This window comes from Barbus barbus (assembly GCF_936440315.1).
Source record: "Barbus barbus genome assembly, chromosome: 46".
Classification (NCBI taxonomy): domain Eukaryota; kingdom Metazoa; phylum Chordata; class Actinopteri; order Cypriniformes; family Cyprinidae; genus Barbus; species Barbus barbus.
In genome coordinates this window covers 3,259,990-3,277,220 of record NC_136724.1, presented here as the reverse complement: position 1 = coordinate 3,277,220, position 17,231 = coordinate 3,259,990, and the positions used below count along the sequence as shown (strand labels likewise).

General features: G+C 33.9%; 1 protein-coding gene across 3 annotated transcripts in view; it reads left to right on the top strand.

Annotated features, from left to right (window-relative positions):
- The window catches only part of sugct (succinyl-CoA:glutarate-CoA transferase), a 108,640-nt gene that overhangs the window by 20,165 nt on the left and 71,244 nt on the right, over nucleotides 1–17,231 (top strand). For all 3 annotated transcript variants that reach the window (XM_079409618.1, XM_079409617.1, XM_079409619.1), the window contains exon 9: nucleotides 202–297. In XM_079409618.1, the coding sequence (XP_079265744.1) occupies nucleotides 202–297 (96 nt within the window). The remainder of the gene's footprint in view (nucleotides 1–201; nucleotides 298–17,231) is intronic.

Genomic DNA, 17,231 nt, shown 5'->3' with positions numbered 1-17,231 from the left:
TGAAGTTTTTGTTGGTTCATTTTCCAGAATAACAAACGTTGGATTCCAGTTGGAGGAAAGTTTTACGGCACAGTCGCATGAACTGATGTGTCAGCCGTGAAAAAGATCGCTGGACTCACAAAACAGCAGGGTGTAATAGGCCTTCTGACAGTTCTTAAGATTTCAAACTATTTTCTTTTTTCTTCTTCAATTTGTCTACAGGTTGCTTGTCTAACTCACATCGCTGCCAACTATCTCAACGCTGGTGTCGAAGCCAGACGATGGGGAACAGCCCACGGGAGCATTGTCCCTTACCAGGTAGCACTGTTTCTAACACCCGCTATATCATAAGCTCAAAGCTTTTCGGTGTCCTCATTCTTTGCTGCTTATAATTTCCAAATGACAATAGGTTGAAAGATTAAAAAATTAGCAATTTAATTTCATCATTTACTTTTTTGTAATGTAATGAATTTTAACGCAGTTTTTTTATTTATGTTTTATGCAATTTAATTTAATTTGATATAATGTAGTTTAATGCAACAATTTAATTTGATGCAATTTAATGTAATTTAATTCAGTGTAACACATTTAAAATGTTCAGTTAATACAATTAAGGTTAATTAAGTGTAGTTTAATTAAATAGATTTTTTGAATTTAATTGATTTGATTTTTAATTTAACTTAATTTAATTCAGTGCAGTTTAATTTAATGCTGTTTATTTTTTATTTAATGCAGTTTAATATTATTTAATTCAATTCAGTTTATTGTAATGTTAGTGTTATTTAAAGGTCCCATATTTTCAAAACTGAAATTTCCTGGCTTTTTTCATAATAACTGAGGTCTGGGGGCTATGTAACTACCATATAAGTTTCAAAACACAGTAAAATGCACACAACCTTTTCATGAGCCCTTGTGACTTCCGTAAAAATGTGACGTCCGAACTACTCAGTCACCGCCTTCAGTCACCATCCCGAGCACCGCCCACCGTCCTTTTGCCAAACCCCCAGACAGCATCGCGTCCATGCCATTGCTGAGCAACAACAACATGGAAACATGTCGAAAGGGCTAACTTTAACGGACAAAACCAGATCGGCTGACCTGTAACGTTACACTCTCACTCAAAGGATGGACAATCTGACAGGATTGTTAATATGAGGTGGATCACATCTAACGTGTATAGTAAAGACAAACTCACCGTGTCAATCTAGTCATGATGATGTATACATTGCAACTATTTTTACTGCTGCATTATTATTCCAGCCACAATTAATCACAACAATGTATATACAATTAATTTAATTTTCAATTTAAATGAAGACTCTTGATCACTTATTCTCAGGCCCTTATTTATGATCATATATTTGCCCCGATGAGTCAACACATGGTTTGTTATAGCAGTCATATCTGTTCCCACTCCTCTGCTGTGAGTAATGATGTTTGAGAAAGGACTGACCAGTGCATGCAAACATTTGTTTGACCGGTGCATATGCTTGACCAGTGCATGCAAACATACAAACCTTTGTTTGTGTTACACAATTATTCATAGAGAGGGGTTTTTAAGATAATTTGATCAAATTTTTGTCGGATGACTGCATCTGTGGAATTGATTGTCGCCGTTGTGCCAGACGCCTCTTGGAGGAAAACAGACTCTCACTTTATGTTCATTTTACTGTTTATTTACCCAAGTGCTTATGGTTTAATACTAATGATGAACTACATTTGCTTGTGTAAATATTTGATGGAGCTGCTTGTATAAGGCTTGTTTGAGACGCCTCAGCTTTAATGTATTTGAGAGTATGTGTTACAGTCAGGAGAGGAGTGAAAAAAGAGCTGACAGCTCCCACGTCTCATAGCAGGCCAGCAATCTATGTAAGCAGAGGAAAATATTATGTTCATGTTCTTTGTTGTCAGTGAAGTGGATTATTTTGAAATATTGCCGCTGGTACATGAAGATGAACAATCCAATTTTTGCTTTCTATTTTTAGTTTAATAAAAACATGATTCAGAAATATGATTAAAATCACATTCTGTATGAGATTATTCTGTCAGTGTGTTCACACATTAATCTCTCACATATAAAGAAATATAACTAACTTTTTGGACATGAGAGGTTGCAACTGTGACTGTAAACTGCAGCCTCGCTGTCATGAGAGCATTTGGCACATGTCAGACTCAGGGTGGTGCCTCGATCACGAGTTATTCATGATTTGGTGAAAATGTTGATACAGTTTCATTTTGTATGTTTTTGTATGATCTTCTTACGCCGCTCTGAGGGTTTGAGGAACGCTATGAGGAACACTCTTTAGGGATGAACCTTCACAATGAAGTTTTACCTACAAATCATACACTTTTATTATAAGAGTCAGATTCAAGAGTCAGAGTCAAGTTTCTCATGCAATACTTACGAATTCTCATCAAATCAGGTTGATTGGCATTTTTAACTGGCGTTGGGGATTAGTTTGTAAATTTAGCTTATCTTAACCTATTACTGTACAGTAGTAATGTATTATAGTAAAAAAAACAATAAAAAAAAAAATAATTTTTATAATTTCTATATAATAAATACAGCATCTTTTTTTTTTTCCAAGTACAGCTTATCAACTGCATATCAGCTTAGCTGTTCAAGTCATTTCAACTTAAATTATGGCCTAAAAAAATCTGTTGAAAAATTATTCAAATTAAAGTTGAAAATTGCTTAACTTATTTTGATGAGTTAATGTAAAAACACATGTCATAACTTATTGGTCATGTTTTTTTGTTGTTGTTTTGTTTTTTTTACAGTGTGTCTTGAAGCTATTTGAATTATTGGTTAAAGCAAAAAGTATATAAACAAAACCGAGACAATGATTCTAGACTTATATTCTATTATGAGGGCATGAACTACTCATCACATGAAGCATTGTGATTGTTATGTCAATAAAACACTGCTGTTCAAAAGTTTGAGGTTAGTAATTATTTAATTTTTTTCCATTTTAAATGAATACTTTTATATGCCAAGAATGAAATAAATTGATCAAAAGTGACAGTAAGGAAAAGATCCAAAAGATTTTCTATTTCAAATAAATGCTAATGTTTTGAACGTTGTGTTCTTTAAAGTATTCTAAAAAATATATGACGAAGCGCATCTGTTTTCAACAATCATATTGCAAATCAGCATATTAGAATGATTTCTGAAGGATTGTGTGACAGTAATGATGCTGAAAATTCAGCTTTGATCACAGGAATAAAATACATTTGAAAATATTTTCAAATAGAAAACGGTATTTTAAATGGTAATAATATTTCACAATTTGACTGTTTTTACCTTATGTTTGATTAAATAAATGCAGCCTTAGTGAGCAGAAGAAGAAAAATCTTAGACTCCAAACTTTTGAACAGTAGTGACAGTACACTTTATAAATGTAGCAGAGTGACTTGCATCATTTACAGTTCATTTGTTTGTTTGTTGGCATGATGTTCATTTCCATTCCAGTGGCTCTGATTGGTGGATCCTCTCGTCAAGATTATGGGTAGTGTAGTTCTTCAAAGCGAGTTTGGCTATTTTATTTATTTATTTTTAATCAGACTGACATGTGGCATCTATACAGCACCGTTATGGCAATAAACCTACCACAACATTTACCAATCAAATGTGACCATACAGGAATAAACTTAACATCTCCAGTCTTGTGGTTATGATATTAAAGAACAAAAATCAGTTGGTCACAACAGTTTACTTGTTGGTTAAGACCAAAGACGGTACATAAATGCCTCTTCTGTTGTCATTCACAACATTTCATTTATTTTCACTTAAGTTTAATGAGCTACGGCCTTTCATGTTCCGACAGCTCTCCCAGGATAAACTTCCAACCCCATTTGCCCAGCGAACGTTCATATCACTTCATATAGCACGTACGAAACCGGAAGACCGAAGACAGCTTCTGCGTTAGTTGGAGGCTCTGGTCGGCAGATGTTCACAGTGTGACGTACGATGTCCTCCGTTTGATTTTTATTGACGAGGGGCGACCAGTGGAACGTCCTGAATGGCTAGGGTGTAGTTCAACCGCAGCAGGACACTAAGAACAGAAGTCTTTTCTCAGAAAGTCCTTAAGGCACTATTGGCCCGCCACATGGACCAACACTCAGTGAAGAAACATTCGTCCTCCAGCTATCGTTTTCTAACAATCTTTAGCTTCTGCACGGACGGAAAGTTGAAAGGTTGGTTAAACCTCAGTGCTCTCATCTCTATCCTGAGCGCTCGTTGTAGAAGAGCACTAGAAACGAAGCGAGGGGATTTTGTGAAGGTGTGTGGTGAAAGGCAAGATTTACGATGAACCAGGGTCTATCTTGTTTTAATTACCTTGTCGGTTTCAAAGAACTCCTAATTGATCCCATATTTGGGTTGAGGTGCTGAGTGTTTGGCCTGTTGGCTGCTCGCAGTACTATAAAGTTGTAGCGTTGTGTAACAAGGCCTCTGCACCATTTCAAGTGCAGATACATTTATAATAGATGGTGAATGTCAATGAATGGCTGCACAGTTCTGAATGTAATAAGGACACTGTAAAGAAATGCATTTTGAGTAATTTTATTCATTACATTTTTTATTTAAATTGAGCTATATATATATTTATTTATTTATTTATTTATCTATATTTAAGCATTTTACCGTAATCGGACCATAATCGGATATCGGTTTTGTAATATCTAATTCAGCGATATTATTCTTGTGGTTGGTTTGAGAATTGCGCGCAGGATCTCCACTGCAGTGCGTCTGAGGGGAGACGAGACAACAACAATGGCGTGCACAGGTAGGCTACTTGATTTGCTGTAGTTAGTAAACTTTATTTAACATAACAGGCATTAATGCACAAATTAGATGTATTACATAAATGCCTGATATGCAGTTTATGCAGCTTGGATCTAAGAAATAGAGACGAACTCACGGAGTCACGTAAAATAATCCGTCAAGTCCTCTCACGTAACTTTGCCTGAATTAAATAATATGCAGCCATGAATGAACGCATGTTGGAAATAAAAGCCCTGAATTTAATTCTCTCTCTGTTGTATATTTGCTCATCATTAGTCTCGTGAAGCCGCTTCATATTGTTGTTCACTCCGTGGTTGCTCCATTTGAAAACATTAGACATTCTTTTGCTAATTGTTAATATCAGTGTTGCTGATGATGCTTTTTATAAATAAAATGTTTTTATTGTTGTAATATGAACATTAAGTTTAACATGAAAGACATTTCATGTTAGACAGACATTTTCAACCTTTTTTTGTTGTTGTTAAGATGACTGAAAGGAGGAAAACCTTAAGAGAAGTATGGACTTACTCCACTCAGTTATTTATTTACTTTGTAACAGTAAATAAATAACTTTACCGGGCACAGCAACATGCAAATAATTGGTATCGGTTATAAAAAATCAATATCGGTCCATGACTTATATTTATATAAAAAACTGTTAATGCCTATTTGTAAATCCTTCTCTGAATTTTTTTTTTTTTTTTTTTTTTTTGGATTGACACAAAGACAAGAAAATAAGATTATTTGACACAAACAGATAAGGCTGGCATAATTGGATCTTCACAAAACAAACAAAAAATCAAAAGCAAAAAAAAAAACTAACATATTAAACAACAGGTAGTATAGACTATAAGGTTTTAGCATCTATGAAGAAGAATTGATAGAGTAGCCGTCAAGTGTTAGATAGTGTTCTAGGTTATTACATGTGGGGTTTTTAGCTTCGATAATTAACACCTCTGTTTTTTCAGAATTTAGCAGTAAGAAGTTACTCATCATCCAGTTTTTTTTTTTTATATCGACTATGCATTCAATTAGTTTCTCAATTTGGTGTGTTTCACCAGGCCGTGAAGAAATATAGAGCTGAGTATCATCAGCATAACAGTGAAAGCTAACACCATGTCTCCTGATAATATCTCCCAAGGGTAACATGTAAAGCGTGAAGAGTAACGGCCCTAGTACTGAGCCTTGAGGTACTCCATACTGCATTTGTGATCGATATTGAACCATGCTAAGGCACTTCCACTAATGCCAACAAAGTGTTCTAGTCTATTCAAAAGAATGTTGTGGTCGATAGTGTTGAACGCAGCGCTAAGATCCAGTAGCACTAATAAAGAGATACAACCACGATCAGATGATAGAAGCAGGTCATTTGTAACTCTAATGAGAGCAGTCTCAGTACTATGGTACGGTCTAAATCCTGACTGGAATTCCTCACAGATACCATTTTTCTCCAAGAATGAATGTAATTGTGAGGATACTACCTTTTCTAGTATATTTGACAGAAAAGGGAGATTTGAGATCGGTCAGTAATTAACTAGATACTTGGGGTCAAGTTGTGGTTGTTTAATGAGAGGCTAAATAACAGCCAATTTGAAGGTTTTGGGGACATATCCTGATGACAATGATGAATTAATAATAGCCAAAAGAGGATCTATGACTTCTGAAAGTAGCTCTTTTAGTAGTTTAGATGGAGTAGGGTCTAACATACATGTTGTTGGTTTAGATGATTTAACAAGTTTATACAATTCTTTCTCTCCTATAGTAGAGAATTAGTGGAATTGTTCCTCAGGGGATCTATAGTGCACTATCTGGTGCGATACTGTAGCTGACGGCTGCATGGTTACAATTTTATCTCTGATAGCATCGATCTTGGAAGTAAAGTAGTTCATAAAATCATTACTGCTGTGCTCTTGGGAAATGCCAACATCTGTTGATGCTTTATTTTTCCTTAATTTAGTGACTGTATTGAATAAATACCGGGGGTTATGTTAAAGTAATCAGATCTAGCAGTTTTTAATGCTTTTCTGTAGGATAGGGTACTTTCCCGCCAAGCTATACGAAACACCTCTAGTTTTGTTTTCCTCCAGCTGCGCTCCATTTTCCAGGCTGCTGTCTTTAACTCTTTTATCACGTGAACAACATCTGAATCCACGTAACGTAAATTCAGTTAGAAGATTATAATTTTGTTATGTGAGGTCTTTATTTATTTTTGCGATTTATTTTGTGGTTAAATGACGAATTATGCAGGATCACAAAAAAGTGACATTTTGTTTATTTTTTTGCATTGTATTCAGCACAGATGTTGCATCGAAGCTTTATACTTATTATGGGTCACTTCAAATCCCTCACCGTACATATCACACTAGAAACACTGAGGCTTGTCTGAGTTACCGTTCCCTCAATAGATCTGACGTCCCACCACTGCCTTTCTGTGGCATCTGTTTCATTCAGGATATTGAGTTTCACGCCAGCAAACGTGGTACCTCAGTGTCTAGGCTGTATGCCAAATCTCATTAGTACCTCACGAGCGCTATCAGGCAGAAACGCTTATTAAGTGCAGATTTATTTCTGCGCTGGCTCATCTGGTGACACGGGTCCTCATTGACCTGTGTGTGCTGGACTCTTTACCTGACGTGACTTATCAACTCACTCTAAGGGTAAATGAAAGTATGTTGTGAGGTCAAAGCGAGTCCCATCTGGAGATACGATCTGAAGTTATGGAATAAAGTCAATGCATTTAAATCTGCTTATAAATGTGCACGCTTCATTTATATATACGCCAATCCAGCATCACTTGATTAAGCCTTGGTATCATGCTGACATATTAAAGTGACAGTTCGCCTAAAATAAACATTCTGACATCAATCGGTCATTCTCAAGTTGTTCAGAACAGAATTATAATTTTGGGGTGAACTATCCCTTTAATAAACATTTTATGTTTTTGCTTTATTTAGAGAGGTGACCTTTCGCACTATTGAACTTTTGACCTTTCACACTATTTCTGAGGTGAACAAGTCATTTTATAGCCGTAAGTACAAGAAAATGTTCCTGTTTAAGGAGTAGTAAAGGATGACTTTAGTGTCTCTACTACGACAAAAGGAAATACAATGCTATAATCATCTGATCCCATCATTTGCAGTGGTGTCTTTAATATGGCTATGTTTCTTTGTTGGTTTCTTCGACTGTTCTTTGTTACCTGGACCTCGTTATTTCCAAGAAAAAAAAGCCCCTTAAGCTGAAAGGGTTTGACACAGTTACAGCAGAGTGTAATTCCTTCAGTCTGTTCAGCGCTGGGCTGGAGCGAGACGTCTCAAGTCTCTGTTTAGCTCCTCTGAAGATGATCTGTTTTGCCATTAAACAAGTCCTTGGAAAAACAGAGGAATTTCAGCATTCATTCTTATCATTTTAGATTCTTATTGAAATGGATCAGTCTGTTAATTTGGGTCAGTCTCATAATATTTGTTTGTTCATGGAAAACTGTAAACACAATATTTTACAATTTTGTAATACAATACAAAATTGAAAACTTTTTCTTTTTAAGGGCTGTTCAAGTTAACGTTTGTGTAGCAATTTTTAACACATCTACTGAATTCAATAGTATTTATTTTTAATTTTAAAGGTTTATACAGCTTTAGAAAAAAGTACACCATAAACTACATTGCGAATAAATAAAAAACTGCATTTCAATGTTTTCCAGATAATTTTCCAGAACATTTTTGTATTTGAATATAGTACATAGTATTTTTAATATCAGTGTCAGTTTATTAAAATACCAGTGTTATTTTAGTGTCAATTTTGACACAATTTGTGTGTAGTTTTTGTTTTTATATGTATGTCTATACAGCTTATATTAATTGTTTATTTCAGTTTTAGCTGGTTTAATGTATCAAGTTAAACAAAAAGTTAGCCCAAACACATTACATTTCTTTTATATTGAAAAAAAAAAAAAAAAAAAAAAAAAAAATATATATATATATATATATATATATATATATATATATATATATATATATATATACATACACGCACACACACATATAATTTTTCTCCTGTATTTGGGTAATCACTCATGTAAGCTGACAGCACTTGTGCTCCATTTCCCCACACTGTTTCCTCCCTGCTCGCCTGTCTGGACTAAAGAGCGAGTAGTGGTTTGGATTTTGGTTTCAGTGTGAAAGCGTTGTGTTCTGTTCATGGAATAGAGCTGAAGCTGCTGATTAACCTGGGCTCTGGGCTCTTGTTCTGTTGACTGTGGGAGCGGATGAGTCAGGCTTGCGGGGATGTCTGACTGAGGATTCATAACTGAGGTGTCTCCGTGGGCTCAGAGAGAGTTTAGGAAGTCCTAGAACTTTCAGTGACTCTCACAAAGGATTATTGGAACACGAACATGAGACAAAGCTTTGTGCGCAGCTACCCAGAACACGCTGGCAACCCTAGAGCAATGCACTCCAAACCAGGGGTTTTCCAGGGAGCCTGAGAGTCTATGGGAAAGTTTAGCAAAAAAAACAGATATAATGCAAAAGTAATAGTACTATAAAATAATACTTTCAGTTAAAATAGTTTAAAATGTGTGAATGATAACTCTTGAAACAGTGATAATGTCAAATGTGCACATTTAAATACTTTATAATAATTGATTATAAAATTACATTTTTAATCCATCCATTCTCCAAGCCACTTATCTTCTGTAGGGTGACTGGAGGGCTGGAGCCTAAAATATGATATTGTTCTATGTGCATTATTATAAAATACATACAATTATGATATATTATATTAGTATTATTAATATTAATGATAGTATAATCAATAATAATAATAATAATAATTACAAAATATTTGTAAACTGTTACAAATATTTTATTATTGTTGTTGTTTTATGTTTCTCCTCAGACAAAAATGACAAAAAATATCAATTCAATAGAAATAAATAATATTGAACAAATATTTAGTTTTTAAAACGCACACAGGCATTTTTTATCATGCTCCTGGGTTCAGTAATTTTACTCTAATGGCAATGTATAGGTCCTTTTATATGCAATTAAAGTGAACTAACTGAACATAAATATAGGAGCTCATTTTAGAAGAACATTTCAGATGCCACTTAGAGGCTTTTGCATCTGATCTATATATACATGCATGCATACATACATTATTTATATATGGTGAGTCCACTTTTATTTATCCTTTTCTTAAATGAATGTATAACAATGTTGAAAAAAAAATTGTAAAGGTATACAAATTGAAAATATTACAGAAATACAGACCTTGTTATATGCTGATGATATGGCTAATATTGCAGATACAATTGGAGGCTTACAGAAACATATTGAACAGCTGGAAAAAAATTGTAATCTTTATGGCATGAGAGTGAATTTGAATAAAATGAAAATTATGGTTTTTAGAAGAGGGGGGCTCTCTAAATAAGGATGAAAAATGGTATTTTGCGGGAAAACAGATTGAAGTGGTCAATTGTTACAAATATCTAGGAATGTGGGTTACACCAAAATTGTCACACCCGACAACTTTTAGCAAGCCAAGGCAAGAAAGCAATGCTTTCCTTGCTAAGGTTTGTTCGTAAACATAAAATTAGCTGCAATCAATCTTTGTATTTGTTTGATCGCATGGTTGCACCCCGACTTTATTATGGATCTGAGATATGGGGTTTTGAACCAGTGGAGTGTATTGAAAATGTTCAGGTATCTTTTTGTAAAAATCTCCTGTGCGTCAGTAAGTGTGAGCCATGTGGCTGTCTTGGGTGATTTGGGTAGATTTGTATTGTCCGCCTCTTATATGAAAAGATGTATCATGTATTGGATAAAACTAGTGTCTATGTCTAATCATCGTTATCCAAGAAAAAGTTATAATATGCTTTTTCAATTAGATGGAGTAGGTAGAAAACCATGGGTCTGAGTTCTGCTGTACTTGTATGGTTTTTCTAGTGCTTGGGAGGCTCAAAGTGTAGGTGATATAAGAACATGTACAGCTATTCTGAAAGAAAAAGCACGAGGCATGGTATACATCAGTTTTGGATAATGATAAGTTAAATATATATTCACAATGCAAGTCTTCTTTGATACAAGAGAGCTACATTGCGTCTGTGTATAATATGCAACTGGTACAGTCATTGTTCCTTTTTAGATGTTCAAGTCATCATCTTGCTATAGAAACAGGCAGATGGAGTAATGCACCAACTGCAGAGAGAATCTGTAGTTATTGTAAATTAACATCAAATATTTCTGTGATAGAGGATGAGAAGTATCTTTTGTATGATTGTTCCTTGTATGAGGATTTGCGTAAGAAATATTTAGGTGATCTTGTGCTTGTTAGTGATGTTTGTATTGATGTGTCAAGTGTTTGTAATTCGGGATATGCATGGAGATTGGCATTGTATATATACCATGGGATGAAGAAAAGATTATCTGCCATGTTATTATGATTTAGTGGAACTATGGGCCGAGAGGCCATGCATTCCTGGAATAAATTTGAAACTGAAACTATATATATATATGTTCGTATGTATTTGACTCTATAAGGGCTCCCTCAAAAAGGAGATCATAATATATGGGTTTCTGTAGCTTCAGAACATTTTATTTATTTACTTATTTTAGTTATTGTTATTATACTTATTATTAATATTATTTATTTTAAATATGTTGTTCTTCGGGTTTCTGCATCTCAAAGTTATCTAATGGTGGACAAAACATGGTGTCAGTTTAATATAAATGACATTTTTATGGTAACATTTTGCAGATATTTTGCCTTTATATACAAGACCTTTTATTTATATATTGCCTTCATATATATATGTGGGGATAATAATATTTTGGGGGTCCGTAGCACCAAAAAGTTTGAAAGCCTCTGCTCAAAAACCACTTTATACCACCTTACCAACCAGATAGCATAACCTGACAACCACCCACTGGGACATTTTGCACACATAAACATCACTCATTTAAAAAATAGAAAAATAGTAGTGCTTTTGTAGTCAGCTAAGCAAATGGATTTGAACAAGAGACAATGGCCTTCTCTTCAAATCAAAGCCGGATGAAATGTTAAACAGCTGAGTGTTTTGACTTTGTATTGTCCTCAAGTGTTTGCTGGGAATCATCAGTGAATTGTGTGCCATTTCCTTACTCATCGACTGCAGATCAGATATTGATTCAAAGCCCTCTGTATCTCAGCCACAGTGGGGCTGTGTTGCATTAGTCTAGCCGAGGGACTCTCTCTGGACAGACGCTTGCCAAAAAACCGGCACTAGCGGTTTGCTTTCAGACTTCCCTGAGCTGTGAAAGAAACCCGCCCAGACCAAACAAAACCCTCTAAGCTGAATCTTACACCACTAAACATCCAGATATCATTAGCCCAACCACTAATCCAACACCAAGGCCTTCCCACACTTGTGGAAATATCTGATAGCAAGAAGTAATGAACTATTAGATTCTTTAAATATGAGGCTTTATGTTGCAGTTCCTGCTGAAAACACCAGCATAGACTCGGGTTAAATACCAGTTTAGCTGGTATACCATATAAAATAAGCCTGACATATAAAATAATAGCCAGAAAAAAAAAAATTAAACCAAATTAAATTAAGTTTGTTGAGGCTTTAGACAAAATATTACAAAAATTGCATATGTGCTTTTTGTTTAGCAAGTCTTGTTTAGCAGACTTTTATGACTCATATAGTATGCTATAGGGAGAAAAACATAAAACAAAACAAAAAACACGCTTTTGCTCAAACTGGGCAAAAATATGCAATTCGGTGCAATTTCTGATATTTATGTGGACAAAAAGTGAGTATAATTCTGATTATAATGTGAATTGATAAGATCTTTATGGCAGTAGAAAATTAATAATTATCAGTCATCCTTCTGTATCTTCCAGTAATATATAATATGATATTTGAATGTTAGTTGTAATATCAAACTCTGTAGAGTTTTTGTGTTTGACAAAACATGTCATGTATTGCAATACATGATCATTTCTAATATGTATGTACTTTGTATTTTCCTTAAATAAGCTTCTCATCAACAACTTATTTTGGCTGTTTACGCTATTTGAGTTGTTTTTTGCACCTTAAAGTTCTTCATATGAGTCTTTTAAAACAACAGTACACAGATGGTATTCTGAAGAACTAGAATAATAAGGATTATGTGGCAATGATTATTGAGAGATGAACAAATAAACATCCTCAAAAACCTGTTGTAACAAATTTGACTGACATTTCAACATGATTAAAAAAAATGTAAGGATAATAATCCTAAATTGCTTGAGTCTACCAAGTGTTCATCTTGAACTATTACTAACAATAAAAAGTTATTCTTACAGTTATTCTCACAGATTTTACAGCAAAAATGTCATGTGAACCACAACCCGAAACAGAACGCTTGTACAGTTATACTAAAAGGCCTTTTAAGTATAAACTATCTGTCAGACGACTGAAGGGATGTAGTTAATTTTGTATTTTTTCAATTTTTACCATGTTGATCATTTAAAGGCCTTTTAAATTTCCATATCGAGTATGATACATTAAGCTTCGCAGGGTTAAGGCAAATCAGCATCCAAAATGTGAAACATACACGGTTTGCACAGCAGCAACTTGAAATCCAGGAGTGAAGTGTAAACATCTTATCAATGTAATAGGTGTTTAGCACTACAATTATGCTTGTGTTAACATTTTATTTGCTTAGTAGATATTTGTGAGCTGCAAGATAAGCTTAAGCCACATATAATAGTTGGATAGGCTTGCTAATGTAAATTGAGAATGTTCTTGAGGGAAAACCACATGGACGTGGGGTGCAGCCAAAGCCTAAAACAAAGCAGGCTCAGCTCTGAAAAAATGTGTCTGTGTTTCATTGAAATTCTGGAAATGGTTTATGTCTTTTTATATCACTTATTGTTTGCTGTGTTTATTCACTCAGAGGAACTTGGCTTCCTCAAAGCAAACCTCTCTCTTGATATTGCTAGATGACTATTCGTATCAGAGGTCTTATCGTTCTGGACACTGATTTGGAATGCCGTGTCCATCCCATAGGCCATTTATATATGATATAATGAATAATGTAATGAATAAAGCATAAACTGTTTACGGCTTTGTCGTCCGTGAGAACTTTCTTCATGTCTCCATTTCCCCAGGGTCACACGAAGGCTGCAGGTCTCTGCCAGCACTTAATCAAAACTGAAAATGAATGTTGACTGATTAGGTTACTTTCAGATTGGGCCTCAATTAGTGTGTGCTAATTGGCCTTTCTTATGTGAGAATCCCGTTGGGAAAGCAAGGGAGGGGTTGGACTAAACTTCTCCTCTCTATTCTGGATCAGGGGTTGTCAGACTTTCTGATGACATGGACTCCCAAAATACGATGATTCCCTTGCTAGGGACCCCATTCCTAAAATATAAGATTTATACCGTGAAACTTAAAAAGATTATAAACACATGAAATATAATCAAAAATATTAAATATTTTGTATGACACTGTATCTTTGACCCAGTATTAGAGGGTCTATTGTTAGATGTAGAAAATAATAAATAAAAACACAATAGAAACAAAAAAAATAGAGGGGAAAAAAACTATAAAATATACAATAAAATAACCAGATTTATATAAAAAAAATTGTTTTGTGGTTTAGAAACTGTGGTTTTGTTTCAGAAACTTTGTGTGTATGTTATATTTACTTTCATGAACATTTTTATTTTGTGTTTCTGTTTCATAAACATTTGTTTTGTTTTGCTTTTATTTAGTTTTTTAAAAATGTTTTGATGTTTTTTGTTTTGTTTCAAGCTTTTTTTTGTTTTTGCGTTTTTGTTTTTCATATATTTAGTTTTTTGAGTTTTGTTTTATAAACATTTTTGTTTTGTATGTTGTCTTTTTGTTTGTTACTTAATGTTTTGTATTTGTGTTTTGTTTTGTTTTATAAGTTTTTGTTTCATAAGTTTTTGTTTTTGTTTTGTTTCATAAACATTTAGGTTTTTTGTTTGTGTTTGTTTTTGTGTGTTGTGTAGATTTGTTTGTTAAACATGTTTTGTTTTGAATCTGTTTGTTTTGTGGTTTTGTTTCTAAATGTTTTGTTTGTTTTGTTTATTGTACATCGTGATTTCAAAATAAAAGTTTCTGAGTTTGCATGTGGCCAAACATTAAAATTCAATTAATTTAAACATCGTTTAATCCCGCTGTAAAGTGAAACGTCACCAGGCCGTTTGCGCCCTCTGCAGGTATTTGTTATAATGCATAATGTATTTGGTTATGTTCATATTAGATTATGTATTTTAAGTGTTGTTCAATAAATCATGTAATTGGTTTTGATATTTTATTTGAGACAGATATTATTGCCTCATCGTTAGTTTGTATATAAATAGTCATACTAAGGCCTATTTGTTACCAAAAATATCAGATTACTATATTGTCAAAATAATCAGTTGTTACAGCCCTCGATTACTTTTTGTGATTAAAAGACAAATATTTTGTCATTAAAAATTTCTTTAAAATTATTATTAAACTTTTGTCACGTTCTAGTCTCATCTATTGAGCTAAGTGTATTGTCACACCCCTAGTGTCCATAAACGGTGATATAGCTCATAATTTTCTAAGTGTATGATACAGCTTTCAATCTTCAGGTCAAACATATATTGATGGAAAAAAAATCAGTTTGCATAAGGAACATGATAACTTTGCCATAGTATTCTTTCAAATGTTATAGTTGCTTTCAAATTTTATTCTTTGCTTTAACCCCCGTATACATGAGTTTAGATTATTTTAGGATATCTTTCTCCTGCTCTGGGTCTGAAATTGCTGGTTTTGTATGAATGCTTGCATTATAATATCAGACTGTTGCAGTCAGTAGCAGGTGTTTCAGTTGTTCATAATGAAGTTTGATAAATGTAACTTCAGTGGAAAATCTAATCAAACCCTCTCAGTTTGTAAGCAGGACATGGCTTGAAAACATGATGATATATTACAATTTAGGTCTCCTTACTGGAACCACTGTCTCATGGCAAAATATCTTAAGCCTTTTTATCAAAAGTTACACATTCCCCTACCTCAAACTCATAATAATAACAGCCCAAAGCAGCCAGTGTCATTGTGCAATATTCATGCATGCACACGCAATGCAGTATTTGTTAAAAACAGATTTTGAATTAACTATTCGCAAAAACATGATATAATTCAGTCATGATATTTCTTGCTATGAAAACAGACACAGAAGCTGGAATGGCGTTAAACACAAACAAGCAAACAAATTTAACTATTCACTTTTTGCTTTTTTTCTCATAAAAAGAATAACTGTAGTGTAAGTAATTTGCAAAAGGAATGTAGAAACTTGAATTTGATGATTTTTTAAAACGGTTTAATCTGTATCGGTTGATATTTCATTTTGCATGCTCTTTTCCCATATTTTTGCATTTAGATTACCTTTGCCATCATCTAACACTCAGTTAAGTTATAAACATTTAGTAACATCTCAAAATAAATATACATTTTTCACACTCTATAATGTTGTGATGCCTATATTAATGTGTAGTATTCAAAATGTAGTTTTGAGAGTCCATTTTTAAATTATTTAGACAAAATAGTGCATTATTTGCCATTATTTATCAGTCATAATATGAAATTATATTTAATATTTATATTTAATATTAGGGGGTGTTTACACAATACAATTTTCAACTAAAAACATTTAAAAAATTGTGTTTTGGACATTCATTTACACGACAACAGCGTTTTGGGGGCCTGAAAATGCAAACTTTTGAAAATCATATTATTATTATTAAATCGGTATAAAATACAAAAACACATTTTTGCGCATTAGCTGCTGTCAACCATGTCGTTTACTTTGACTTTACTTTACTTTGTTTATTTTTACAGGGACAATGCACAACATTGTCTGTACATAAAACATTTAAAAAACACAAGGATTCTTTCACAGTTGCAAAGAAACAGCAAGAAAGACAGTTGAATTAAACATGACTGAAATAGTATTTTCTTTTAACCCTCTGTGGTCTACAAACGCGCTAGCGCATTTTGGTGCATTTTTTTTTGAAAGACCCTAAAGGAAAAAATATTCTTTAAATAGTCCTAATTTTAGAACTTCAAAAATATAATTCAATTAGACTTTTCAATGTGTCGCCACATCGAATCCTGGAGAAAAACTAAATTTAGTCATTACCAAAAGTCGTCTAAAGACACGCGAGTCAACATGTTTTGTAGTTACTGCCCAGCTGGCATGCATTTTATTCATTCGCCGAAGCCAAATTTTACCCGCAATTGAAGCTTGGCAAGTGTTAATTTTGGCTTCTGCATGCAACCGAACACAACAGGAAAAGATGTCAGGTTGAACGTCATCAAGCTCCTTTCACACACGCAAGTGGCATCCAGCGAGCCCCGCAGGGTGCTTCGCACGAGTTTGGAAACATCCTGGTAGCAGGACAATTTGGACTTGATCTCTTTCGCTGGACGAGTCAAAGCGGACCC